The 27438-nt window shown below is 49.2% G+C and overlaps 2 protein-coding genes across 3 annotated transcripts in view; one reads left to right on the top strand and one right to left on the bottom strand.

Annotated features, from left to right (window-relative positions):
* Nucleotides 1-27438, bottom strand: part of rpl23a (ribosomal protein L23a) — a 243530-nt gene that overhangs the window by 12177 nt on the left and 203915 nt on the right. The gene's annotated exons all lie outside the window — the stretch shown is intronic.
* tiam1a (TIAM Rac1 associated GEF 1a) lies at nucleotides 5603-26596 on the top strand. 2 transcript variants are annotated; one of them, XM_052047322.1, is made up of 28 exons: nucleotides 5603-5742; nucleotides 6579-6716; nucleotides 6790-7358; nucleotides 7434-7738; nucleotides 9149-9442; nucleotides 9622-9859; nucleotides 10337-10509; nucleotides 10631-10855; nucleotides 11275-11460; nucleotides 12299-12451; nucleotides 12541-12615; nucleotides 14493-14663; nucleotides 14759-14863; nucleotides 15586-15667; nucleotides 16025-16111; nucleotides 16968-17180; nucleotides 17781-17887; nucleotides 21697-21897; nucleotides 21978-22046; nucleotides 22128-22253; nucleotides 22556-22664; nucleotides 22742-22921; nucleotides 23103-23318; nucleotides 23933-23991; nucleotides 24117-24228; nucleotides 24372-24459; nucleotides 24611-24786; nucleotides 24966-26596. In XM_052047322.1, exons 3-28 carry the CDS (start codon nucleotides 6797-6799, stop codon nucleotides 25415-25417), a joined length of 4764 nt encoding a protein of 1587 aa, XP_051903282.1. In that variant the 5' UTR covers nucleotides 5603-5742; nucleotides 6579-6716; nucleotides 6790-6796; the 3' UTR covers nucleotides 25418-26596. The 2 variants fall into 2 exon arrangements, with proteins under 2 accessions (XP_051903282.1, XP_051903283.1); XM_052047323.1 differs by having other exon boundaries at nucleotides 24117-24213.

Consider the following 27438-nt stretch of genomic DNA (forward strand, 5'->3'; position numbering starts at 1 on the left):
TGGATACGCAGATGATCAGAAAATTGTCGCCGTGTTGTGCTTTGTTGTTTTTTGTTTGTTTGTGTCCTTTATGGTCTTTTTTTTGGTGACTTTTCCGTACATTTTTTTATTTGTAGGATTTACCGCAATTGATAAAAAGATTCTCGGATCCCCTTCCCCCACGTATCATTCACGAGTCTACCTGCACACCCCCAACTCTATCCCCCCCCAACCCCTCCCCCTAACAGCTTCTCATCAGTCCATCAACACCGGCTCCCCCTCCGCGCCCCCCCCCCCCCCCCCCCCGCATCCATCATGTCTCCCCTTCGCCTCTTATCCCACGCTCTCACCCACTCAGCCTCCTCGCCGTGATTCCGCCGCCGACCCTTCAGAGGACCCGGAGCGGAACAGGAGGTGTCGCCCCACAATTTTGCTGACATGCTCACCTGTCTAGCTGCCGGCAGCTTGCGGGTTGAAGCGCGTGTGGATTTGTGGAGAACGGCCTCTCGCGCGTGAAAACTAAAAACTTCCTTTCTCACGGGGTGTAGCCACAGAGAGAGATTGTTTCACGCAGTTTTTTTGTTTTGTTTTGTTTTTGCTTTTCACACAGCCGAGACTCTATCGTCAGTGGATGTTTAAATCTTTTGGTGTTCGTCGTGTCGGATCTGCGCTGAGGTTGCGGAGTGCCGTAAGCCCCCCCCGCCCCACCCATCGTTCAAAGGGGGCTCTCGCGCCTGACGAGATTTTATTTTAAATTATGGTAATCCCCGACTGTAATGTAGCGCAGACGGCCGCACGGAGAAGCGTGCGGAGTAAGCTCTCGGTGAGACGGGGGGGGGGGTGTCTATAATGAGGTTAGCGCCACTTGAGGAGCGGAGTGGAGGGAATTGGCTGTTAGTGACTCCCTCTGCCGTAGCGCTTATCATTACACTTGATCCTCGGATACTTTGACCCCCCCCCCCCCGCCCCCCTTCCACCCATATTATGCCGTTTTGTACCCCCGACCCACTTTTAAGGACTCTTTAGTATAATCTCCAAAGTCGGCTAGTTTGCAAACCTCAGCTGAGGCCCAACACCCCCACATACGCTTGGCGTGAGCTGCTCCGCTTGGCCGCAGTTTTCCCCGACGAGGATTTTGGACTCTTTTTTTTAACAGCACATGACACGGCGATGGCCTGTCATGTACCGACATGGCGTGCAGAAACGATGCCATCGGGATTTAGGACGGGCTGTCACGTTTTCCCGGCGAGATTGGCTTGGCTGGTCGACAGCAATCGGCAGCAATGGCGCCTCTCAAATTCCGTTGACGGTAATCCCGAGTCCCGTCTCGTGTTTTTTGTACTTTTATGTGGAAACGAGAAGCTTTGTTGTGCCACTCAACGCTGAAGCTTTCGATGCCGTTTGCTTCGAGCGGCGGGGGACGCCGTTTTGTGTGTCGGTGGGTGGAGGCTGCGAGGAATGGAGGCGGTGGAGGGAGGGAGGGGGGGGGGGGGTTGGGATTTGCGCTGCTGACGGCTCGTCAGATCCCGAAAGGATGACTAAGAAACTAATCTCCCATCCAGAGAAACCAACCCCTGATGTCTCAGACGAAGGGACGGTTGGGTGTGGAGCCTGGTGTACCTATTCCTGCGGAAGTCTTCCATGCGTGTCTGAGCTTGAATTTCTGCTTCCCATCCATTCGCAAATACCAGCTCCCCTCCTGTGATAGCGTGTCAACCTCGCCCCCCCTTTAAAGGGAGAGGTGGGAGAGTTCACTATGTGAGGAATGTCAAAGGTGCAGGAAAGGCCCCACGGGCAGGCGAAGTCCAAGCACGACGTCGGTGGCTTTTGTAGCTTCTCGCAGGCAAAGTGTCCCAAAGGTGCACCCGGAGGTCAAGGGAAATCAGTCGAGTTGTCACGGTGTCGTATTTCACTCAGCTCGGGACTGTTTATTAGGACTGCGGTGCAGGTTTAGAAGCAGCTTCCGGCCTTTTCTGTCCCGTCGAGGTCTGCGACAGGTTCAGAACTTAAATGACTTGAACAACTGCCTCCATGGATCATCGGGCTTGTGGCTTTTGGGGCAAAATTGCTCCCCCGGAGGTCAGGGCGAATCAATCAAACCGCCACGGTCTCACGTTACGACGGGTTCCCGACTTTCCTTTCAGGTTCAACGCCGCTCTCCCGCACTCCCGTAACGCAGGACAGCAGCTCGGCTGCTTAACGCATTATTTTCGACTGGCGCCGCTTCTTACGTCCACTTGACGACAAACTAGCATTTAAACAGATTCCGGAGCAGTCGCTCTCCTAACGGCGGAGCGTGTTCAGGACCGGTTGCCAAGCGACTCCTTCAAACAGCCATTTAGCAAGACATCATTTCTAATTTTTCACAGATGGAACAAGTTGTTGTTGTTGTTGTCGTCGTTCCGGGTAGGCGATGATGGCGCTGAGTCATGCACACCTCTCTCTCTCTCTCTCTCTCTCTGATTTATGGCTGTGGGCGGAGTGCAAATCGGCATTATACAAGAGCCGATTCACATTGGGAACACAAGAAAAACAGTGTTGTACACCGAGAAGCCTGCCCACAGAAGACATAACAACAGTGATGATAATAAGTATGCATATCGGAGGGAGGGGGGGGGGCGTAGGGAGGGGGGTTGCTAGCGTTTCATCAGCCGTCAGTCAGCCTTCTGACACATTGTCAGTTTGGAAAGAACAGTCCGAGCGTTCATTCTCCCGTACGTTTGATTTGCGCAAACAAAAGCCTTCGTTATCCCTCGTAATGACACGTAAACCTTAAATCGGGTGTTCAAAGGTCTTAAGAACGCCACGTTGTTGTGGAATTGCCTGCCAAGAATAATAAGAATTCGACTCAGGCTTTCCTTTTGTTTGTATGGATCAGGTAGTTAGGGCCCCGGGGGGGGGGGGTGATTTGCATAAATAAAAGCTTGCTCGCGGCAAAAATACGAAGGCAAGACAAGAATGAGGAGAATTAAAGGAAATGCTTTTTAAAAAAACTTTTTCTTCGAATGTTGAGAAGGTAAGTACACGAATAACTGCTGCTGCCTACTCAAAGAGCCATTTTCTCATCCCGTTGGCGCCCAATTTTGTCAAAAATAAGACTCGTTGACTGTATTTTGCTTCAATAAATCAAACCAGGCGGCCCGGTAGTCCAGTGGTTAGCACGTCGGCTTCACAGTGCAGAGGTACCGGGTTCGATTCCAGCTCCGGCCTCCCTGTGTGGAGTTTGCATGTTCTCCCCGGGCCTGCGTGGGTTTTCTCCGGGTGCTCCGGTTTCCTCCCACGTTCCAAAAATATGCATGGCAGGCTGATTGAACACTCTAAAATTGTCCCTAGGTGTGGGTGTGAGCGTGAATGGTTGTTCGTCTCTGTGTGCCCTGCGATTGGCTGGCAACCGATTCAGGGTGTCCCCCGCCTACTGCCCGGAGACAGCTGGGATAGGCTCCAGCACCCCCCGCGACCCTAGTGAGGATCAAGCGGTTAGGAAGATGAATGAATGAATGTTGAGAAGGTAAGTGCATGAATAAATGCTGCTACCTACTCAAAGTGCCATTTTGACATCCCGTTGGCCCCCAATTTTGTCAAAAATAAGACGCGTTGACGGTATTTCGCTTCAATAAATCAACGCAATCAAACCAGCTGGCGAGAACAATAAGAATTAAAGCCCGTGATGCTTTCCACTTGAAATTGGCATCATTCGACCATCGAGCCACAACATCAAACAGGTTTGATAAGATTGACTGTGTGTAATTTGTGCGAATAAAATGCTGCAACCCCGCTTCTCTTACCAGACAGCTCGTTACAGTACAGTCGGAAGACTGCGGGCGAATGAACTGCCAGGCTCAGGCAAAAATACTTTTATCCTCTTCAAGCTCGGCGAGCGGCAATAACCTCACTCACCCCCCCCCCCCTTGGCCAGCGTCCTCGTCTGCTTTCATTTCACACGGCGTTCTATTCCGAGCCGCGTAGGGCACACACACACACACACTCTCGCACACGCATTCACACACCTCGCTGTAGGGCAGGTAAAAAAGAAAAGTCAACAAAAAGACAGGAAACGCCGTGAGAGGGAAAGCAAGTCCTTTTTTGGGGGGGGGGTTTGTTTTCCTTGCTGCTGTGTTGCACAAAAGTACTTTGAATGCGGATGTGAATAGCGTGAAAATAGAAAGGCCTCAAGTGTTCGTGTTTACCCGTGGATCCAGCATGTCATAGTAGTTTCCTCACTTACCTGACCTCCGCCAAGGAGTTTTCCCTGCCTGGTTTTGTGTGTGTATTTGTTCTTGATTTTACTGCATGGTGTTTTCTACCTACCGCCTTTTATTACCGATTCGTCTTACTGTTTATTGTGTATGTTAAATCGCTCCATGTGCAGCACTTTGTATGCAGCGATGGCTGTTTGAAAGTGCTCGAGAAATACTGTTGACTTGTATTTCTGTGCATTGAAAGGCTGAGGCGAAGGGGGGGCGGGGGGGTTACCCATTGAGACGAATAGATTAATCTGTTTCATAACAACCATAATGGCACCTTTGCGTCACACAATAAAATGGAATTTAAAGTTTGAAACATTTTATGGCACTTTTTTTTAATTCTGCAGACCAAACAGTAAAGCCGCAGTACCTGTAATGTTAATTGTTCATTGCGGAGGATAAAGACTATATGTCTTTTGGTCATGTTATTTTTTTTTTTTTCTGTCTGCATGTGTTGCGCCGCTCTCCGCGTTCAAATATTTGTCGCTTAAAGCCTGATTGTAACACCGTCACGTGGAAGCGATTCGTTTGCCGTTTCACATTGTTTGTTAGGATTAAGCTAACCCCGGACCGGGACAAATCACGGCTCAGGGGGGAGCACATTTATCCCGCTAATCGGGCCTCCTCACAATAACCATTGCATCAAAATAAAATGTCAAATATGCTTTTGGTTTTGTTTTGAAAGATGCGCTTTCGTTTGATGCGTCCGCTTTGAAAAACGAATTGCCCCCCCCCCCCCCCCCCCCCCCGAGTGAAACTTCAGAGCGAAGCCAAGGCTATGTGATTGTTTTGAACACATACCGTCTAATTTGTAATGCGTAATGGTATCGAGCTGCCGGTGCGTTATGCTGTTAAATAACAAGCGTGTTCAAATTGGATTTTGCACTCGACTGTGTTGACTTTCGGCTTTCCATTCGTCTCGGAAAAGAGCGGCGTTAATTTCACCCCCCCCCTCCCCCGGCCCCCCTTTTAAACGTTCCTCTTTAATGTGACGCCGCAAGGCCGCGCACTCTAATGAATGACAGAAGTGATGTCACACTTCGCCGCTTGCATGGGAACAACAAAATTGGCGCTTCTCCGTGTGGTGGCCTTTGATTTGTTACATATCATGCGCATCACGCGGCATCATAGTCGCTTTCATCCTTTTATTCTGCTCTGTGCGCTCAGTCGCTCGCCGCATATGAGTGGATGTGTGCGTGTGTTTGTGTATGTACATCGACACATTTAAATCTACTTTTTTTTTTCTTTTGTCTTTTTTTTATTTGGTGTTCTTGTCAAGATTGAAGAGCGGCTGACGTTGGCGTGTGCGCAGATGCCCGAGTGGTTTGTGGTGAGTTTCCCGGGTTGGAGTTCAAAGAAATGCGGCCTGACGTTGGGACTCGTTGTACTGCGTGCGTACGTCTTGTGATTATCCTCACTTTTTAGTTTTTTTTTTTCCCCCCTCTCTTCTTGTGTTTTGGGTTCATCCAGAGTAGTCCGAAGAGGACTTGGACACAATTTGAACCACAATATCCTGGAGGTGAGCACCTGAAAGATTAGAACTATTTAAAATGGCGTATTTTAAGACACTCTTCAGGTCAATGTCAATCAAATCGGATCACGAAAAGTGTAACTACGGGCTCATTTGTATCTTTTAAAAATGTTTACCAGCAACAAGTATCATGTTTACAAGAATAAAGATGTAGTTAAAGGGATGTTTACTTTAAAAAATACATCTTGGCAAGTTGGCATTTATGTAAAATCTTCAAAAATAAAAGTCTGGAGCAGGATTCAAAGAAAGTTGGAGTTGCTTTCTTTAATCCTTGAATGCAATCCTTCTCATGTAAAAATCAACGGTTAAATAAAATTAGCACATGGCGACATTAATTTACAAAAAAAAAGTACTTTGAATATATATATATATAATATGTAATCCTATTTTTAAAAATATATTATGACTTTCCAAATTTTAAAAATCTGTCAAATTTAAGAAAACTAAACAATGTTATTCTGGTTATCTTACTTTTTTTTAAATTTCATAATTAGAAATGTTTCCCCCCTCCTCCCCTTCGAATCTTATCATACCTTATTCCCCAAAACTTTTTTCCCCCAAATAATCCTATTTTTAAAAAATATATTTATTGAAAAAAATAATAATAATAATAAATAATAATAAATAGTCCCAACTTTTTCTTCACAAATGTTTCTTATATGTCTGTACACCTTATTAATGTCCTATTAGGGCGCCTACCTCACATTGCAGAGGTCGTAGGGTCAAATCTGGCCTGAGCCTTCCTTTGCCGAGTTTACAATTTGGAGAAACAATTACAAGGCTGAAACTATATTTTATGCATGCGCGTGTGTGTGTGTGTACAGGACAGCAAGAGGTGCGCCCTGCCGTTTGAATCCCATTTTTTCCGGCGCCGCCTCACGAGCGTGACTTGGGGGGCGCGAATAATGTGCCTGCAAGACAGAGAGGCCGAGATGCCGCTGAGGCTCAGACCTTGACAACAGGTTAACGTTTTCCCCAGCGGAAGCGGTTTCCGTCAAACCTTTCACTATTCACCGTTCCCGTCGCTATCTGCAGTTGCACGATGGGAAACGTGGAGAGCCACAACGGCGAGAACGCCTTCCACGCCGGCTCCTCCAACCACCTGTCCCGTAAGCACGCCTCGTCGCGCTCCCTGCGCCTGTCGTCCGCCGCCAAGCGGCCGGTGACCCGCCGCCCTCGCCACTCCCTATCGGCCAAGCAACCCGAGCGCCACCGCAACTCGGAAGCGTCCACGCGCTCCTCCAGCACGCCCAGCATCCCGCGCTCGCTCGACGTCGCCCCGGACGATGACGACGCGGGCGGCCTGGCGGATTTCGGCGTCAACCCGCACTGGACTCAACGCCTGGCCATGACCTTGAGGCCCGAGGAGCACGACGCCTCCGCCTCGCCCGCGCCGGACGACGACGCGTCCGCCTTCAAGAAGAAGCGCTCCAAGTCGGCCGACATGTGGAGGGACGACAGCCTGGAGTTCTCGCTGTCGGACCTTAGTCAGGAACACATGACCAGCACGGAGGAGATGGTGGACGGAGGCGAGGAAGAGGAGGAGGAGGAGGAAGAGGAGGAAGAGGAGGAGCAGTTCAACCGACAGCCCAGAGGACCGAAAGGTGCAACATTTAGTTCATGTCACTTTCTTTGCGTAAGCCATCTGCAAAGTGCGACATCATCATCATGCGTGACAGGCGCAGCGGCGCGAGCCTCGTCCCTGGACCACCTGTGCAGCCCCCAGAGAGCGGGCCCGGGGGGCCGCCGCAGAGACGGCGAGCGGGTTGGAGGAGGCGACGACGCCGCGACGGGGTCGGCGATGTCTCCGAGCGAGGAGGACGACGGCGGCGGCGGTGGCGGTGGTGGTGGCGGCGCGTACGCGGCCTTCACGCTCCCCTGCCGACGCTCTCACTGTCTCTCGGAGGGCCCGGCCGGGCTCGGCGTGGCGACGGCGCCACCGCCGCATCCCGTTTTTCAGGGACGCCGTGCGCAAACCACTCAGGTAAACAAAGCCGATTTGAATCGTCAATAGTTGTGATTTAGGGCGGCCCGTTAGTCCAGTGGTTAGCACGTCGGCTTCACAGTGCATAGGTACCGGGTTCGATTCCAGCTCCGGCCTCCCTGTGTGGAGTTTGCATGTTCTCCCCGGGCCTGCGTGGGTTTTCTCCGGGTGCTCCGGTTTCCTCCCACATTCCAAAAATATGCATAGCAGGCTGATTGGACGCTCTAAATTGTCCCAAGGTGTGAGTGTGAGTGCGATTGGTTGTTTGCCTCTGTGTGCCCTGCGATTGGCTGGCGACCGATTCAGGGTGTCCCCCACCTACTGCCCGAAGACAGCTGGGATAGGCTCCAGCACCCCCCGCGACCCAGGTGAGGATCAAGCGGTTCGGAAGATGAATGAATGAATGAATAGTTGTGATTTAAATATAACCTCGCACTGATGTTATTTTTGATTGCGTAATAAATTGGTTATTATCGAACTTGCCTATCCAAAGCCCTTTTGAATCGTTTTTATTTTTCATGCCAGCGTCGACGCTGGCCTGGTTTGCCTTGTCCCCCCCCCCCCCCTCCCCCCGGAGTTGAACACGCCGCCAAGCAGAACATGAAGCACACTTGTTGTTGAATTTTTCATTGAAGCCATTTTCCCAATTTGGGAAAAAAAAAAAAGTTGATTGATTGCAAAAAGTCGCCAGGGGGATTTGTTAAGGCAACAACAGTTTGTGTCACATGAGGAGAAAAGTCCACAAGAGAAGCTTCCTTGCCTCAAGCCCCAACCAGGCTGCACCCTAAGTGCTCATCACAAATTCACACAGCTGTGTGTGCGTGTGTGTGTGTGTGTGTGTGTGTGTCAGTCAAGGGGCAAATTGTGTAGTAGCTATAAATAGACGCATAAGGCGGCAAAACATGGAGGAGAAAGAACAGTCTCTGTTTCTTAAAAGACGAACTCTAAGGAGGAACTGAACCTCTCGTGGAAAATTTTCCAGCGGAAACTCTCGCGCACACACACTTGTGCGTTAGCACACGCACGGACTATATATATATATATATATTATATATATATTATATAACGTAAATGGCCACATTGTGTTTGTACCAAGAACCCCGCTTCTATACGCCACTCGAGGGTGGCGACAGTGCCGGAGCTTCTCCCAGCCTTCATTGGGCAGTAGGTAGGGGACACCCTGAACTGGTTGCCAGCCAATTGGTGGTGAATTCCAAACTAAAACACAAATGTGTGGGTTATCTTCATTGGGGGTGTCGCACCCTTTCCCGAACATCCGCATTTCAAGTTCACCCACCGTTCCTAACGCACACCCTCGAAAAATATCCAGAAACCACCGCTCCGATTATGAGTCCCGTCTTCTTTGATGCGTTTTTATAAATGACACGCACTGCTGCGTCCTCCCGACAGGACATCTCGGCCGCCCTGAGCGAAGGCAGCGAGTACGGCGACAGCGGCATTGACGGCGTGGCAGCCGAGACGGAGGCGGCGGCGGCGGCGGCGGACGGCGAGCCGTTGACGCGGCGCTGCAAGGCCATGTCGGCGTCCTTCTCGGTGTACTCGGCCGCCGAGAGCACCTTCTTCCGCAACGGCAGCGACAGCGGCAGCAGCAGCGCCGGCGTGGAGGCTCGAAGCGGCGGCGCAGGCGCAGGCGCAGGAGGTGTCTACGAGAACTTCCGCAAGGAGCTGGACAATCAAATCTGGGTGCGTTTGAATCTTGGCGCAAATTATTTGGAAAAACAAACTCATAGAAAGTAGAAAGGAGTGAAAATAATCTGACCATAGGGGCAAAATAATTTCACCATCTAGGACCATCTCCAAGCATCTTGATGTTCCTGTGACTGCAGACTACTCAGAAATCGATCATTCCTCCCGCTTCACAGGTGCACCGAAGCCGGGACCGCTCGGAGGAGGCGTGCTCGGCCATCAGCGACGAGCAGAGCAGCGGCACGCTCAGCAGCGCTTACCCGTCGGAGTCGGTGGCGGGTTCGAGCTGCGCCCACGGCACGGTGCGCAAGGCGGGCGCGCTGGCCCTCAAGAACTTCCTGGTGCACAAGAAGAGCAAGAAGGTGGAGACGGCCGCCAGACGCAAGTGGAAACACTACTGGGTCTCGCTGAAAGGTACTCGGTGTGACCTTGAGTCAGGCTCTCTGCTGCACCTCCGCTTGTTTGTTTTCCATTTTCTACCGGCCTCGTTTCATTTCACGCCCAGTGTCCACGTCTAATCCATTAAATCCGCGTCTCCGCGCAGATGAATAAATCACTTCTCTATCCAGAGGATGTGCTGATATTGTGCATTTGCGATTGCCACAATGTATTTAATTTTTTTTTTTTTGGTAAAGGGTGATGCAGTTCACTATTTTGGTGTAACTCTTTTATATTGTGTGCAATACCACTGTCGACCACTAGACGGCAGCAAACCATTTCGTTTGAAACCATTTACACTTAAAAGAATGAAAACAGAAATATTTCCGACGAGTCCTCTACAATCCTACTTTTTACACCTACAGAAATTATTATTTTCACGATGTACTGTTGACGTATATCGTGTTAATTTAGGGGGAAAAGTTGATTTGTCGATTTTTGCGCCCGTTGCAGGCTGCACGCTATTCCTGTACGAGTCGGATGGTCGCTCGGGCATTGACCACACCAGCGTTCCCAAACACGCGTTGTGGGTGGAGAACGCCATCGTGCAGGCGGTGCCCGAACACCCCAAGAAGGATTTTGTCTTCTGCTTAAGCAACTCGGTCGGAGACGCCTTCCTCTTCCAGGTACGCAGACGCCACCCCCTTAAATATGGACGGCACGTACGCTCCGTTGATTGACGGCGACGATGAACGTGATCTATCGTCACGGAGTCCCTAATTTCATGGTGTACGTTTGTCTCCTCAGACGTCGGGCCAGACGGAGCTGGAGAACTGGATCACGGCCATCCACTCGGCGTGCGCCGCCACCCTGGCCCGTCAGCACCACCGCGACGACACGGTGCGCCTGCTGCGCGCCGAGATCCGCAAGCTCGAGCAGAAGATCGACATGGACGAGAAGATGAAGAAGATGGGCGACATGCAGCTGTCCACCGTCACCGACGGCAAGAAGAGGAAGACCATCCTGGAGCAGGTGGGGTGAAAACTCGCAGCGCCCGGGAGCAAACCCCCCCGCAGGGATCGAGATTGACGGTGTGGGTGTGAATTATCGTTTGTCTCAATATGTGCTCTGTGACTGACTGGCGAGCAGTTCAGGGGGAATCGGAATTAGCAGTGTTGCATGTCTTCATTATTGTTAAGGTTTCTTTTCAAAATGGCTTCTTTTTTTTTTACTTCCGTCGCACATACAGCGCATTTGACGATAAAGTTGTGCTCGATTTGATTTTGCGCGTTTTCACCTCCCACAGCCCCCACCTTGCAATGCATTTTCCAGTCGGGGGTGGGCCGGCTTTAGTTACTCATGGTTATCACTCCCACGTCTCACTCGTCGAGCCAGGCGCCATGTTCTTTTCTCGCCGCTCAAGCCTTTTGGCCTTTTTTTTGTCCGTTCAGATCTTCTTGTGGGAGCAGAATCTGGAGCGTTTCCACGTGGACCTGTTCCGCTGCCGCTGCTACCTGGCCAGCCTGCAGGGAGGCGAGCCCCCCAACCCCAAGCGCCTGCTGGGCTTCGCCTCGCGGCCCACCAAGCTGGCCATGGGACGCCTGGGGATCTTCTCCGTGTCCTCCTTCCACGCGCTGGTACCCACTTACGCGCCACAAAATGACAGTTTGTATGTATGTTGTCGGGGGGGGGGGGGGGGGGATTAGCATTTAGCATGTTGCTACGTGCCACCCGATAATGGCGTGGTGAAGCAGCACATGGTTCGTTCCCCTTAACAGTTAACCGTACGTGGTGCGGGTTTTCCGGGAAAGGACAATTTTTTCCAGGAAACAAAGAAAACAAGCGCACACACACCAGAGTTTGATGGTGTTGATTGGCAGATCAATATAAAATGTCCCTGAGGCGCTTTCTCACCAAACAGGCTTAACTCACTCTCTCTCTCTCTCTCTCTCTCTCTCTTCCTCCCTCTCTCCCTCAATCCTTTTCCCTTGCCTTCCTTTGTCTCAATATCTGCCGTCTTCCTTTCACCCCCCCCCCCCACTGTCTCACACTGTCAGACATCATCAACACACAATTGATTTCTTCCCCCCCTCCCCATCCATTTTATTTTCAGACAATATTGTGTAGCCTTCAAATACCTCGTGATGCTTTATGCTCTGCGTTAATGTTGCCACGACAACCCCCCCCAACCCCCCGAGATATTCCATATGTAGAATTGATCTGATTGGTTGTTTTATACAAAGTTACTTAGATACGGTTTCATTTTTTATATGTAAATTTTTTTTTCCATTCTATATATATACTATTTCTTATAATTGCATGCACATCATATCTTTTATATTTACAATATTGTGTCTCGTTTTAAAATATTTATTTTATTCCCTTTCAAACTGTTTTATCTTTGTGTAAACTCATATAAAAGGATAACTTGTCAAATGTGAATTTCTGAAATTTTTTTTTTTTGCATTATCTCAGGTGTCTGCGCGCACCGAGATGGCTACGAAGCGGCGCGGCCAAGCCACGCCCTCTCGCACCTTCAGCAAACGCCGAAGTCGCTTCTCCTCGCTGTGGGGGATCGACACTGCTTCCCGCAGGAAGTCCAGGGCGCAGCACCCCACCATCAGCCAGGTGGACCTTTAACAAACATGCGCAAATCCACCCCGAAGAGCGCCACGTTGTTGTCCAATGTGCTCATAGTGTATTCTGAATCTTAACAGGTGTTTGTTGACGGCGACGAGGCAGCCAACGCGCCCGCGGAACCGACGTACGAAGACTCCACGAGCGACAAATCTGTAAGATTTAACTTGATTGTGTCATATTTTCTCCACTTTTTTTTTCCACAAATGCAAATTCATGTCACTAAAGTGCAGTCTTAGGAAGTTGAGGTTTTGGAGAGCATGTTTCACGGTTTTATTCTGACAGCTACTTCCTCTTTTTATTCACTTGTTGTTGGTTTCATCACAAACAAGTTGCTTTTTGGGGAACAAGAAGCTTTGATTTGGATATTCAGTGGCAGCAAAAATGATTTTATTTATGACTGCTACGTTAGCTTCTAGCACGAGCCGCAGACCTGGTTTTGCTCACACCTTTCCTGGTGACTCTAGGCCAAGCGCGTGTGTCTTTTTTTCCGAATTTACTGGTGCATCTGATGAGTCTTTTCGCATGTTTAATGGTTTACGAGCTTGTCCGCTGCCCCGAGGCCAAAAGCAGCAGCATGCCGCCATTTTCCACCTCCTTTTGCCCAAATCCCCTTTTGTGATTGTTTTTTTTTTATTATCATTATCATTAGGGCTTATAATGTGGAACCGACCACTGAACCCTTCTCACATCCCAGAGCATTCCTCTGAGGTTCCGTCTTTGACACTATCTGTCGGATTAAGTCTCTCTCTCGCTAACTCCCTGGCCCTCTGATCCACACGTAATGCAATTATTCCTATTCCCAGCCATCTTTTCAGCTTGTCAAACAGCACATCCTCATCCCGCTTTGGCACCTTTTTTGTCTCCTCTTTCCCTTTGCTTGAGGCGAGCCAGAGTTGATAAGTCTCGGAGGGGATCAACCGGGCGGTCTTTGTCTGACTGACAATCCCACTGAGGGGCATTTATCGATCTGAAATCTTCACCTTACCCGTTGGCAAGATTTGTTTCCTGAGATTTTTATTTTTTTTTTACTCCACTTCTACCAAATGTCATGTATGTACCTAAACTGGCTGCAGGGGATACATTTTCAAGACTTTGTGGAGCTCGAGACGTGTTTTACAGCAAGTCTGCAAAATTCACCAACATGCCTTGCCAAAAAAACTGAAGTTCTTCGCAATTTTGCGTCACCCGTATTCACTCTGCTGCTCTCTAGTGTTCAAATTAGGAATTTGCACCAGGACTTTAAACCATCCAATTCCTTCCTCTGACGTTAAATGCTTAATTTTCTGCGTGACGAGGCGCGTTACCTCGACAGTCTAGAATATGTGGTTCATTCAAATCTAGTCGCCGTTGGACCAAAATCATAGTTGATTTTTTTTTTCCCGCCCCCATCATAAAATGGCCCCCTCAAGATAGAATTGCAGCTTTGCTGTAGAATTGTGAAACACTGACGCTACAGCAGTACATCTGTGCGGCATTCTTCCAAACGGTCACAGCTGTTGGCTTTTTTTGGCAAATTCCACCGACAGTGGAAGCATCTCGGATGGGCCAGATGGTGCCGAGCTGAGTTGGTGGGTGGGTTCAAGGCCCCCGGGTGGTACCCTTAGCGCACCCCCCCTCCTCTGTTGCAAATGTGTGTCAGCGACGGTGGAAAAAAAAACTGAAAATAAGAAAGTGGAAGCTGTCACCTGATACGATAGGAAAGATCACCACGTGCGAGGCCGTGTCGATGTGGATCGGGCTGCCAGATTGCCGCCTCCCGCGTGCATGCACACACACACACACACACACACACACTTGGGAGCTTGAGGGGATCCCAAATGAGATTTTGTAATTAGACCACCAGATGCTTGAGACCACCAGCAGCTTCCATCGACTCTTCCACGAGATGAATATGAACAACTATATCCCAAAATGACTGCATATACACTGTAGCGTCGCGCCAGAAACCCGTCGGATCAACCCGCCGGATGCTCGTCACCACCGGGCACTGACTTGGGTCACTCTTGTGTTCCACTGGTCCTCTTTTCAGAAGGAGAGGGAGAGCTCGGTGAAAAGTCTTCCGCAGCTGTCCCTGGAAAACGATATGTGGCCTCCAGAGAGCCTGGCCCCCTCCTGGGTGTGCCTGCCTGGCGACCGGCCCATCCTGGCGGTGGTGCAGCCCGGCGACACGACGCTGGAGGTCCTGAGCGCCGTCTGCAAGGTGATCAAACGAAATGCAAACGTTTGAGGTTTCATGTGTGTGACTTGGGAAGTGTTGAAAGGCTTGTTGTTGTTGTTGTTGTCGTCATCCTGCAGAAAAACAAACTGGAGCCTTCTGGTCACTATCTACGCTTGAAGGTGGCTGTGGACGAGCGCACACTCGTGTACATGCCCAAACATGACGAGGACATCTACGATGTGGTGAGATATTGAGATGCCATTATGTTAGCGACTGCCATTTAAATAATAGAATTTGAAAAAAAGTTTGGTGTCGGCCATTTTACCTTTACGTGATGCTGAAAAGTTGAATCCGGATCAGATCCAGATTGGTCATGAGTCTAAATGCTGATATATCAAAATCGCATACTTATGATGCTTATCGGTCTATTAAATGTCATCACGTGTCATGATTTTGATTTTCTTAATTTTATTTTCTTAAGATAATCCAGCCTGTTTTATTTAAATTCTCAAGTCCTATTTGGCTCTCTTAGCATCTTGCTCAAATATCCCACTCCCATTTATAACATGTTTAGCCACTTATATCTCGGTTCAAGGGATCACAGACGTCTCCTTCGTTAAAATTCCTGCGTAGCGTACGTGGTAAATTATGCAAATTAGTTTGTTGTGCTTGGCATCTCATAGATAAACAACATCGCGGGCCTTCACTGGAGTTGTTGAAGGCCTTTTTTCTCCTTAACCTGGAGTGCTCTTCATCGTCTTTGATCAACATTCATGCTTATCTCGTTCTCATTTCACATCTTGACTCGTGCACGCACACACACACACACACACACACACACACACACACAGAGAGCGTGACCCTGGATTCACAATTGCTTTGTCACGGATGTTGAATAAAACATGAATCTCTTTCCAAGGGTGACGACCGTCACACGCTTTTGTTTTTCTTGTTCTTTTTTCAGCTGTACCAAGAGATCGAGATCTGCACCAAAGCCACCAGAGTGATCCAGTTCGACCGAGCCGAGTCGTGCACGCTGGGCTACGGTACGCCGGCCTCGGCTCGCGCGGCAGACGTGTTTTGAAACTCGAAACTGGCGACGGCGGGCCGTGGCTGATTGATTTTTGTGACGTGCTCATTTGCGGGGCGCTCTCGGCCTCAAGCGGATCTAATTGCTCCGTTTCGGCTGCTGCAACGAGTCTAATCTCACTGGATGTTGTCAGGCGTTTCCAAAGCATTCCGATTCCACAAATGAAGAATTGAGTGATTTTCGAAATGTGAAAATAGGGCTTTCATTTTGCGTTAGCTTAGGGTTTCAGAGTAAGGTTTCAAGGCCGGGTTATTGTTTCATGCATAGATTTCCAGATGGGGTTACACTGACTCTGTTGTTTCGTCATCTTCAGGTTTCTCAGTGTGTGTTCTGGACGAGGACGGCACACAGCAGCTTCACATCACTGACGTCAAAGCGGGCGGACTCGCCTCCGCTAAAGGTACCGGAACCAGCTAGCTTAGCATGAAGCTGACTTCATGCGTGTGTGTGACTCAGCAGGAGTCACACACACACACACATATTCAATGTTAGTGGGTCAGCCAAAATGCTTCATTGATCCACTGAGGAGAATGTGCGGGGACTGAAAGAGATCACGCACGAAAACCAGGCCAACACCGCAGGCTTTACGCCAACCCGTCGCTCTTAATGTAGTCACACACACACACACACACACATAGGCACACAAGCGGAGCTGCTGAGCAGTCAGCCCTGCCGGCTTTATTTCTTTCAGCCCGATAAAGACTCCCACTATACAGCTGACATTTCCCATTGTCGACAAATAGGTCACAACTTGAGGCTAAATGTGTCATTTGGGTACATGGATATTAAAAGTGTGTGTGCGCACGGACGTCTATGGGTGTGCACGTGTGTGTGTGTGAGCGCACGCGCACACACAGGTGAACCGTCTGTGTCTATTGGCTGTCCATTAAGAGAGCAGGTGGCTGGATGAGATGTGTGTGTTCCTTTGGGCTGACTTGTTTTAAAGTAGGCTTTGGGGGCGGGGTCTCAATCAACGGGAAGGTGTTCCAATTAGGCCGGCATGTGAGGGTTTGGGTTTCACTTTGGGCCATGTGATTTGAAGTTGGGTTTGGGAGTCGGGATTATGGTTTCCAGCGCGGGTGAAGGGTGCCAATACGGGTTTCAAACCAGGGTGCGGTCAAGACAGGAATGGAGTTAGCATTAGCATGCAGCTAACGTGTAAAACGGCTTGTGGGTGCTTGTGACATCATCTGAAACAAAAGGTAATTTTGCGCAATAATTAATATGGACTTTTTTTTTTTCCCCGCTGCGTCAAGGTATACAAGCCGGCGACGAGATCCTGCTGCTGAACGGCAAACCGGCCACCGCCCTGCAGATGGACGACATGCGAGCAGCATTCGCCTGCCCGGCCCTGACGCTGAGCGTGGGCGCCCTACCCCGCCTGGACCCCGCCACACTATGCCCGCCGCCGCCGCCCCGACGCTCTGCCGCTGACCCCGCCGCCACTGACATCTTCTCACAGAGCCACGGTCAGGAAGCCATGGTTGACAAATATGCTTCCAAGATGACATCCGTGTATAAGCTATCGTCAATTTTGCGCGTCAGGGTTTTAAATTGCGGTTTCAAGCCTGAGTCGGGGTTTCATGGTTGGGTCAGCCGAGTGTTAGGGTTTCAAGTCAGGCTTTCAGTATAGGGGTTTAAATCCGAGGCCATTGTTGGGGGTTTAGGGTTAGATCCAAACTGTGCGATCTATTTTGAGATGTTTTTGTCTTCAATCCATGCCCTTGAATTGATGAATAAGTGGCGTGTTGAATTTTTCTGACCTTCCGAATGTGGCTTCCAGATGGCTTCTTGTTAAGTGACGTGGCAGCTCATGCTAATTCGGTACCTGCCCTCTTCATTCACGCACAAGGACACCGATTTTTATTTATTTATTTTGAATGGAATAATTAACGTGCGGGGAAGCTCGTGAATATTCATGAGGTGCCTTCACATGTCAGGACAGACGGTAAAGGTGGTATCCGGTTAGATCAGAAGGAGGAAATAAAGACCTTAATTGTCCCGAACGTTTTTTTTTTTTTAATAATGCCACAAGTACATTGCGCAACCTTTTTGTGTGTCCTCCACAGAGGACATCCTGGATGACATCTCAGGTCTGACTGTGGATGACAGTTTGGGCGATGGGGTGCCGCAGAGTCCCGAGGACCCTCCAGAAGAGAAGATCTACGCGCAGAAGGTGACATGCTTGGAGCCCTTTTCCCGCAAATGATGTGAGCTTGTCTGCTGATGTGTAAAACCACACCTGGCGGCGACACTTGCGTGAAACCCTGGTCCACACGCTAACTGTCGAGTTCTTTCTCTTGGCGCTTCTGCCTTTGTCACTGTAATATGCGTGCTCTCAGGACCGACCAACGAGGCACTCTATCACGAAGGGAAGATGAATTTTCAGGTTGCAGGGATTGCTGGCTAGCTAAACTACATGTCGCAATTGTCTGTGCGTGTGCGCGCAATTTTGACGGACAGGTGCGAGACGAGCGTATGATTTAGTAATCAAGCGGCCGTCGCCTCTCATCAGCATGTCGGCATTGTGATGATTGTCGCTCGCAGAATAACGGCATACCTCTTTGCTGTCACCTCGGTTCCCGCTGTCACCATGGCGACAGCTCTTCGTGGACGTTTTTTGTGTGCGTGCGTGGAAAGGTTTGTTTGGAAAGGTTAGACAAGAGAGGATGAAGCACAAATGTTGCGCTTTACGTTGTGTTGGCATGCTAAAGCTGTCTGTCAACAAACACACAAAATCCTGGCAAATGTCCCCGCCCCCCACCCCACAATTTTTCTCTCTCTCCCGTCCCTGCTTTGTCTCACCTCATCTCACCCGGCGGCAAAAGGCGGGACCGTTTTTAATTATCCGACACTGCCGTCGCTTCATTGTGTCATTTAGCGCAGACAAACGAGTGTCTGGGGAAACGGCGAACTTCATTATTTCAGACAAAAGCGTCACCGGCGGCAACAAATGTGATAATAACCAGAGGGAGAGAGGAGGCGGTTAGATGGGGGATGCGGGTGGTGGGGGGGGGTGTCACTTGGGATAACAGCAATCATGGAGATGATGATAGTGCTGATTGTCTTCGTTCCCAATGGAGAAAAAGTCAGTCTGCTTATCATTTCTAGATTTTTTTCTTATTTTTTTTTACCTGGAGGCTTTTGAAATGAAAAATGCAATTTAAATGTCAGAGTGGGTGGGGTTTGTCATGATTGACAGACATTGCTTGTTTCTTGATGACCTTTCACCTCTTAGCAAAAATTACACGTGTGCAATCATGCCTCTTGATTGTGGTGTCACACTCTGTCCACCAGAGGGCGTCCTGTCCTCGATGAATTTTGCAGCACAATTGCTCGTCTTTTAAATGATTCTTCCAGAAAGTGCCCGCCTTGCAAACTGAATAGTTATTCAAAAACGATCGCTTTAATTATCCTTAAGTCACCTTTTGATCATCGATAGCCACCTTTCAAACTGCCTTAAAAATACCACAAACTCATAAACAAAAGAAAAATCCGAAATGAATTCGCTCAAAAATTCCAAATTTTGTTACGATATCGCACAGCCACCGTGGTCCGACTTAATGTGAAATGTTATTCTTCCAATTACTTTAAAAGGGCTAAATAATTGCTGAAAATTTCATGATTAAAAAAAGTTTCCTGAATTATGTCCTGAAAACCGCCAAATAGTCTTTGTAATTATATATTTTTTTCCATCCTACACTCAAAATCAACCAATATTACCAAAAATTAAAAAATGCAGTATTTTGAAGTAGCTTTGAATCACTGGGAAGGAAAAAAAATATGTCAATTAAAATGTGATCAAAGTGTCTTTTTCAAAAATCGCTTTGTCAAGCGCACACTTGTTCTGCTCAAATGTTTTGATACAACTTCATAGTCGTCAAGCCAAGAACTGGCACATGTTATGCGGAACTCATCCGTGTTTATCCCGCTTTTCGCTGGCGGGCGTGACGACGGCGACAGGTTGGCGCTCGCCTCGCAGCTCCTCCCTCTTCACCGCGTTGCTTACACACACACACACACATGCTCAACGCACTCGCTCTATAGCCGCAGGCTCTTTTGACATGCTGTGAAAAGATGCGTCGGACCTGCTTGGGGCATCGGGTAACACTCGCGTCCAGACTCGTCGTCTAGGATGTATTTACTTCCTCTTTTTACTTGCAGCATTTTGGCGCAACGTTGGTTTTCCTAACGGGTGATCCCGTAGCGAAAACGGTGTGACAAGAGACCCTCGCACACGGTTGTGCATCAGTCAGGTGGAATAAAAGTCATTACGTAACGGTGTGTGTGTGTGTGTGTGTGTGTGTGTAAAGTTCAGCACCAGGTGTGGTCTGTGCAGGTTGTGTCGACTTTGGAATGAAATTACGCAGCCTGAGAGAGAGTTAAAAACTCCAAGGCAAGGAAAGTTGTTGCAGTTAGTTTTCTTGCGCAAAAAGTGACTCAACGGACCAGCGGGAATGTTTCTGGAGAAGCAGAGTGGCGGGTTCAGGGGAAAACGTTTCATTTTTGATGTAGGTGTGAATTTTTTTTTTTTTTTCCGATGTTGGAGTTTTGATGGGACTGCTTTGTCATTGCGTAACGTGACGATATTCATCAGACGTCGTGCACGATAGTTGTTGCTATTTTATTTTTTTGTGTTCATGAAGGTTATGCAAAAATGAGTCAAAAGGACGTCGGGGAAACTTTTGAGGGGCTCTGCGTGGGGTGACAAGGTCAAAATAGTCATTTTTGATGCATGTCTGGAATGGCCGTTTTTTTTTTTTTAATAGAATATTTAACTTTGCACGCAAGTGGACACGATCGGCTTTGTTGTTGCCGTCAGTGGCGCTTACATAAGCAAGTGAGCAGACGCGCTTCCTTCCTTTCCCCCCTCCCTTCCGCCTCCTCCCCCTCCTCCTCTTCTTGTTTCTCAACTCACGGAGACGCTTCTTCTCATCTTGCTTGCTGCGCTTCGCAGTGCGACGACTTTTCTCATCGCCGGTGCGCGCTTGAGGGCTTTTGGACTTTGCGCGGGTTTCTTGGCTCCCCCCCACCCCTGCGGACGGATGCTGGAGCCGTGATCCGAGCACCCCGGCATGTCTGTCTTCAGGAGGTCCAAGAGGAAGACCAGGGTGGGCTCCAAGTGGGCGTCCAAGTTAGTCCGGGATGTTTTACGCCTGGTGAGACGCGCTTGTGCTGACGGCGCATTTCGGTTTTGATTACGATGCGGAATTGTTAGCCGGGCGCGCGTCAGCATGTCGCTAACGGGGGGGGGGGTGGCGCGGCTTGTTTTGAGTGCTTGTCTCGGTGTCGTGCTGACATCTCCGCACCACCTTCCATCTGACACCCGGGCAGGTGTGACGTGTTTAGTGAAGGAAGCCATACACTCTCGTTCTCTTATTATGGGGTGTTGTACGCCTGACCTCCTGAAGGTGATACGCAAGCCCGAGAATTTTAAAACGGCATTTGGCCTTTTTTTTAAGGGAGTCGGACACTGTCTCTAAATCTTGTTCGCTAATGTTAGACATGCTGATTTTGACTTGGGTTTGTCTGTTCGGTTGTGGTTTAGTCGAGGAACGTGTGTGTGTGTGTGTGTGTGTGTTGGTGTGTGCACGTCCAGATGCGGCGGCGCTACCGCACGGGTTTGAGCGCCACCGCGGAAAATGCGCTTTGTCATTTAGCAGCGTGCGAACCAGAGACGAGGCGTGCAATGCGCTCGGACGGGTCCGTTCCCGCCTCTTCAGTTTTGTTTGTCAGTCTTAATTGCGTCTTGCCTGGATACGCAAGTTTAGACCAAAAAGGGGGAAGCCGCCATCCGGTTCTTTGGAACGGGTCTAGTCTCTGCTCACACACGTCGCTCGAGATCATTTTAATGACTTGTAACCTGAAGGGAGTCGCGCACTCTGGTTTCCATCCCGTCATACATTCTTCGAATTGGCTCGAAGGGAGTTTTTTAATCCTTGGCTACGATTCAGTTCATTATTCCGCATGCTCTCCTCCCCTCAGAACACGGAGCAGGCGTCCTCCTTCCGCCCCGAGTGCCCGATGTCGTCGTCGTCTTCGTCCTCCTCGTCTTCCTCGTCGTCGCCGTCCCCCAGCCCGGTGTCACCCCTGCCGCCGTCCTGCGCCCAACGTCAGCTCTCGCACGCCGACAAGCTGCGCAAAGTCATCAGCGAGCTGGTGGACACGGAGAAGACTTACGTCAAAGTCGGTGGCGTCCCCGTCCCCCCCATCCGCCCTCCCTCTCGCCCGCGCATGTCTGAGCTCTTCTCCTCGTCTGTGCGCAGGACCTGCGGTGCCTCATCGAGTGCTACCTGACGCCGCTGCAGAAGGAAAGCTTCCTCACGCAGGATGAGGTAAGATGGTCTTCTTTTGAAGCACCGCCGGATCAATGGACCCCGTCATCCGAGTCTGACGTTCGTCCCGGTGTGTCCCAGCTGGACATTCTGTTCGGCAACCTGGGCGAGATGGTGGACTTCCAGGTGGAGTTTCTGAAGACGCTGGAGGACGGAATCAGACTGGTGCCCGATCTAGACCGACTGGAGAAAGTGGAACAGTTCAAGGTGGCGATGGTTTAGATCTTGTCCAAGGGAGCCGTACCCAGGTTTAGACTTCATTTAAAGGGGTCGCACCCTGGTTGAGACCTTGTCTATGGATTTGGGGTTGGACTTGGCTTCAGGGAGTCATCCACCCTAGTTTACATCTTGTTTAAGAGAGTCATGCATCCTGGTTTGAACCCAATTCAACTCATTCGGTACCAGACAATTCTAGGCCAAGTCTGAAAAGACGGTTAAAAACGTCTTTGGGAGTGAATGAGTTGACAGTCATGGAATTTTTTATTTTTTTTTGGTTTTGTTTTTGGTAGAAAGTGCTCTTCTCCTTGGGCGGCTCGTTCCTTTACTACGCCGACCGCTTCAAGATCTACAGCGCCTTCTGCGCCAGCCACACCAAGGTCCCGAAGGTCCTCGCCAAAGGTGAGTCGCGCCCTTTCCGCCCCTCCTCCCGAGTGCTCTCTCTGCGTTTTGGAACGTCAACGCCTTGTCTCGTCCAGCGAAAACGGACCCGGACTTCAAGGCGTTCCTGTCCGAGCGCAACCCCAAGCAGCAGCACTCGTCCACGCTGGAGTCGTACCTCATCAAGCCCATCCAGAGGGTCCTCAAGTACCCACTGCTCCTCAGGGAGCTCTTCTCCCTCACCGACCCCGACAGCGATGAGCACTACCACCTGGACGGTGAGGTTCCTCACGTACTTCTTGACATACCATGCTAGTTTAAAATGAGTCCGCTCTGTGTTTTAGACTTTGCTTACAGGAGATCCGCCGCCGACCCCGCCAGAGAGTCTTAACATTCTGGTTTAGATCTTGGTGAAGGGAGTCATGCGTGACTTGAGTTTTCAATTTTTCTTTTCATCAGTGGCCATGAAGGCGATGAACAAGGTGGCGAGTCACATCAATGAGATGCAGAAGCTGCACGAGGAGTTTGGCGCCGTCTTCGATCAGCTTATCAACGAGCAGAAGGAGGTGGGCGACCTGTCCATGGGGGATCTGCTGATGCACTCCAGCGTGGTCTGGATCAACCCTCCGGCCTCGTTGGGGAAGAGCAAGAAAGATCCGGAATTGGACGCCTTTGGTAAGCGTCTGCCATTTTGATTGATGATGTCGAATGTGATAAGAGTGGAGTACCGCAGGGCGCCCTTCCAGGTCCACTCCCCAAACTGTATTTTAATTAGCTGAATTAAACTGCTGTCATTTCTAATTTAAGGAAATCCGTCGTGTCAATTGAAATTGAAATTGAAAATGAAATTCTTCAGAAACCATTTAACTGAAGTTCTAAAGCATTGCGATTTAAAAATGTCATTTGTTTATTGCAGTTGACTTTATGTACCGCACTTCGGATGCACCTTTCTCAATGAAGTTGAGTTGAGGAAAATGAAAACAAAATGGAGGGAGGAATGGGCTTGTAATGATTATCTGCCAACATGAACGTTTACAGAAATGCGCTGTTGGGTTTCTGGCGGAATTCCGAACTCTGTATCTATACACGATATGATCTCTGCACGAACATTTTTATCAGGTCATAAAATCCTCTTCATTGCCCTCTTATTGTTTTGCATCATGCTCTGCTTTGATTCAGAGACTCCAACTGTTACATCATCACACCAAGCGAATTGTGCTTTGATGGCCCGTGGAATTGGATTTAGCTCGACATGATGGCATTAAAAAAAATTGTTTTTGTCTCTTTAGTGTTCAAAACCGCTGTGGTGTTTGTGTACAAAGACTCGTCCAAGCACCGGAAGAAAGTGGTGAGGATGCTTTTGTTCGTTTTCCATATCCAAATGAAGTCAACTCCAGTGCCCTCCCGTGACCATATGAATTTACTACAAACAACCCCCCGGACCCCCCCCCCCTCCCCCGCCCCTCCCTTCAGAGTGCCTCTCACCGAGCATCCATGAACGACGAGCGCGATCACTTCCGCTTCCGTCACATGATCGCCACCCACTCGCTGCAAGTCCGCGCCCTCGCAAGTACGCCGGCGCCAGGTTACATCATCAAACCCCAAATTTTTTTGCCTGCTAATAGCCAAGCAATTCGTGGGAATATAGACGAACAACTTTAACTGATTTATTTTATTTTTTTTAGGTTAGCAGTTTACAGTACATATCTGTCTTGTGTGTGTGTCTAGACTCTGAAGGCACGACCGTGTGTGAAATAGTTCACACCAGGTCGGAATCCGAGGGCCGACCCGAGAGAACATTTCAGTTGTGCTGCAGGTTTGTTACTTTTTTTATTTCTGTTATCAGCAAGAAATTGCTTGAATTTAATTCCTAGAATTAAAACGGATGTACTCGGGTTTTCCCAGCTGTCTTGAACACACCTCCCTTAATGCACATCCGCCGTCCCGTCGTTCTTTTTTGTGTTCAGTTCTGCGGAGAGCAAGAAGGATCTGCTGAAGGCGGTGCACTCCATCCTCAGGGAGAAGCAGCGGAGGCAGCTGCTCAAGACCGAATCGCTTCCCCTCAGCCAGCAGTACATCCCCTTTGGGGGCAAGCGGCTCTGCGCCCTCAAGGGGGCGCAGAGGCCCGCCGTCAACCGAGCAGGTGATCCCAACACTTTGTTGAAAAATCATACATTTCATCAAACCAAAAAAAAAAAAAATGCTGACTCCTGTTAATCCATTGGCAATGGATCAGAAACAGGAAGTAGCAACGTCAAAATAAAACCAACCAAGGTACCAAAATAAAACATCTCTGTAAACTTTCTCTCTCCCCGTATTCAGCTTCGGCTCCACCACGCTCTCTAGCTCGCAGGAAGTTGCTGCGAAACCGCTTCACCATCAACACGGACCTGGTCTTGGACACGGACCCGGTCTTCAACAACAACAACCACCAGCGGAACTCCGACCCAGCTGGGATGGAACCGGCGGCCCCGTCGGCGCCAACCCGGCACTCGACGGTGCCCTCGGAGCTGTGGCTGGAGCAGCAGTTCGACCTGCGACCGTACGAGGACGACGACAAGGTGAAGGAGACGGACATTTTGAGCGACGACGACGAGTACTGCAAGTCGCGACGAGGCGCGGGGGCGCCCGCGCAGACCGCAGAACTGGACGCCAAGATGGACGCCATGGAGATCCGCGGAGTGTTGAAGGCGTGCGCGGCGCAGCGCGGGCCCGAGCGTGACGCCGTGTGGGTGCGGAGGGACGACTTTGGCTGCAACAGCGACGTCTTCTGACATCCTCCGTCTGATCACGACCGAATGGACGCGCCGGCCTGTTTATTAGGTACACGTGCGTCCACGAGAGTGTGCGAATGATACCTTTTCCCCTCTGTGAGGAACACCAATGAGCCCCCCCCCCGTTTTCACTTCACTGCAAGAATCCTATTTTTGAATTTCACCGTGAATCTACAGAATATGCTGTTGGAGCAAGAACCCTTCTGATATTTATTTTAAATGGTTATATATATTTTTTGCTTCCAATAATGTTTTCTACGCCTCCCCATGAGTCAACATACGGCATTCTGATTAATATTCTTTGTCGAATATGAATGAGGCAGAAAAATCAACCGGTTTTTCCCACTTATCTTATGGGGCCTTCATTTTGCCTTGTTCTGCCACTCGCTGTTGACAAAAAATGACATCACGGGCTCAACTTGCCAGTGTCACGTTACCAAAATCCAGAAAACAGACGAGCCATGACGGTCGTTACCTGAGCCCTTGGACGATGTGCTGTCATTTTCAGTCGACACCCAAGTAGCAGCACAAAACAAAATGGCCGCCTCCCTGAGATGGATCAAAATGGGTGGCGTTTGCTGCTCATACAATATGAATCAAAATCACGCGTTTCGACTAGTGGGATTGCGTAGGACATATTCCTGTCAAGAAAATTGACTTGATAATGTTTCCCAGCCCTTCAGCCAGTTACAATTCCCAATACTCCGGCAAGAACCCTATTTTGAAGGATAGCTCCAAATCCACCGTTTCCCAGCAAGAACCCTATCGATTGTTTTTTCGCAGTACAAGATGGCCAAAGTGGCTGATATCGAAGCCGATTGTCAAACTTCCCCACACAGTTACAGCAAAAACTTGTTTTTTTAGGATTTTATGGTATACTTAGCCAGCAACAACTCAGTTGGGTTTAGCAATACAAAGATGATCCGGGTAGCTGCGATCCAAATTCAAAGCTTCCAGAGTAGCCACACCCGCAGTTTGCCAGCAATAATCCTGCTAGTGTTTAGTGCAACAAGAGAACATATTTTTAGGCCCCTAAAGTCTAATTTTCCACACAAAACTTTGAACTTCTCTATTTTTATGACATTTGTTTTGTGCCGTTCACTTTTCCCGCCGGTGAGTGATCAGGATGTTTGTATTTATGAGACCCGAATGCTCACTTTTGATACGATATGTTTGTTAGGACCGACTTTATTGCCTTTCAGCACTCGTTGTTTACAACAGTCTTGCTCTATGGTGTTAGCGCACCCTTACATGCTACTAGACGTCCAGTTGAAATCATTTTTTTCACACAAAAGCCGCTTAGTATGTCTGATTAGTGTTTTCACGCCAGCGGCAATAAAACTTAAAACAGGAAGTGGCAAACTTAAAAGGTAACGTTTGAACGAGCCTCAGAATTTCCAAATGAAGGCGCTTTGTTACAAAAAGCTGCTGGTCGCAGCCAACAGCAACAGGAAGGAACAACCTAACAAAATAAAAGCAGTAACAGCACTGTGCCAGTCACATGATATCCAAATCCGTAATTTCTCGAAATCAGCGACCAAAGTCAGGAAAGACGGGCTAACCAAATAAAAGCAATGGCGGAGAAGTCATTTTGTTTGTGAAAAGTTACTGGCGGAAAGCCTTCTTGAGCCAAGGCCAAAGGAATGAAAGCAGGAAGATGACACTCCTCAAATTAAAAGAAACTCTTTCGGCAGTGGAATGAGATCAAGTTGATACCTGCCGAAATAAAAACTAACAGCAACGGAAGTGATTAAAAGATGTATTTCAAGTTGTTTTGTTCACTTCATTAGCTTGTGGATCTCGCCGTCTGAAAGTGTCATGAACAAGTAGAAAGAGGAACTTGACACCTGCCAAAATCTAAAAGTGCACCAAAATGTCATTGATTTGCTGGATCCAATGAACCAAAACAAGTGGCAAGGCTACCAAAATCAAAGCAACAGTGCTAAAAGCTAAGCAACACTTGCAAGAGAGTTTAGTAACACTTGACGTTATCTGAATCCCCCTGCCGGTTGAGAGCAAAC

This window comes from Hippocampus zosterae, chromosome 16, assembly GCF_025434085.1.
Source record: "Hippocampus zosterae strain Florida chromosome 16, ASM2543408v3, whole genome shotgun sequence".
Lineage (NCBI taxonomy): Eukaryota > Metazoa > Chordata > Actinopteri > Syngnathiformes > Syngnathidae > Hippocampus > Hippocampus zosterae.

What these genes read in the sequence shown, in the direction of transcription:
- tiam1a (XM_052047322.1), top strand. Translation starts at nt 6,797, where the DNA reads ATGGGAAACGTGGAGAGCCACAACGGCGAGAACGCCTTCCACGCCGGC. An exon ending in ACAGCCCAGAGGACCGAAAG is followed by an intron (nt 7,359 to 7,433) that starts GTGCAACATTTA and finishes CATGCGTGACAG; the next exon opens with GCGCAGCGGCGCGAGCCTCG. An exon ending in TGTCCTCCTTCCACGCGCTG is followed by an intron (nt 11,461 to 12,298) that starts GTACCCACTTAC and finishes GCATTATCTCAG; the next exon opens with GTGTCTGCGCGCACCGAGAT.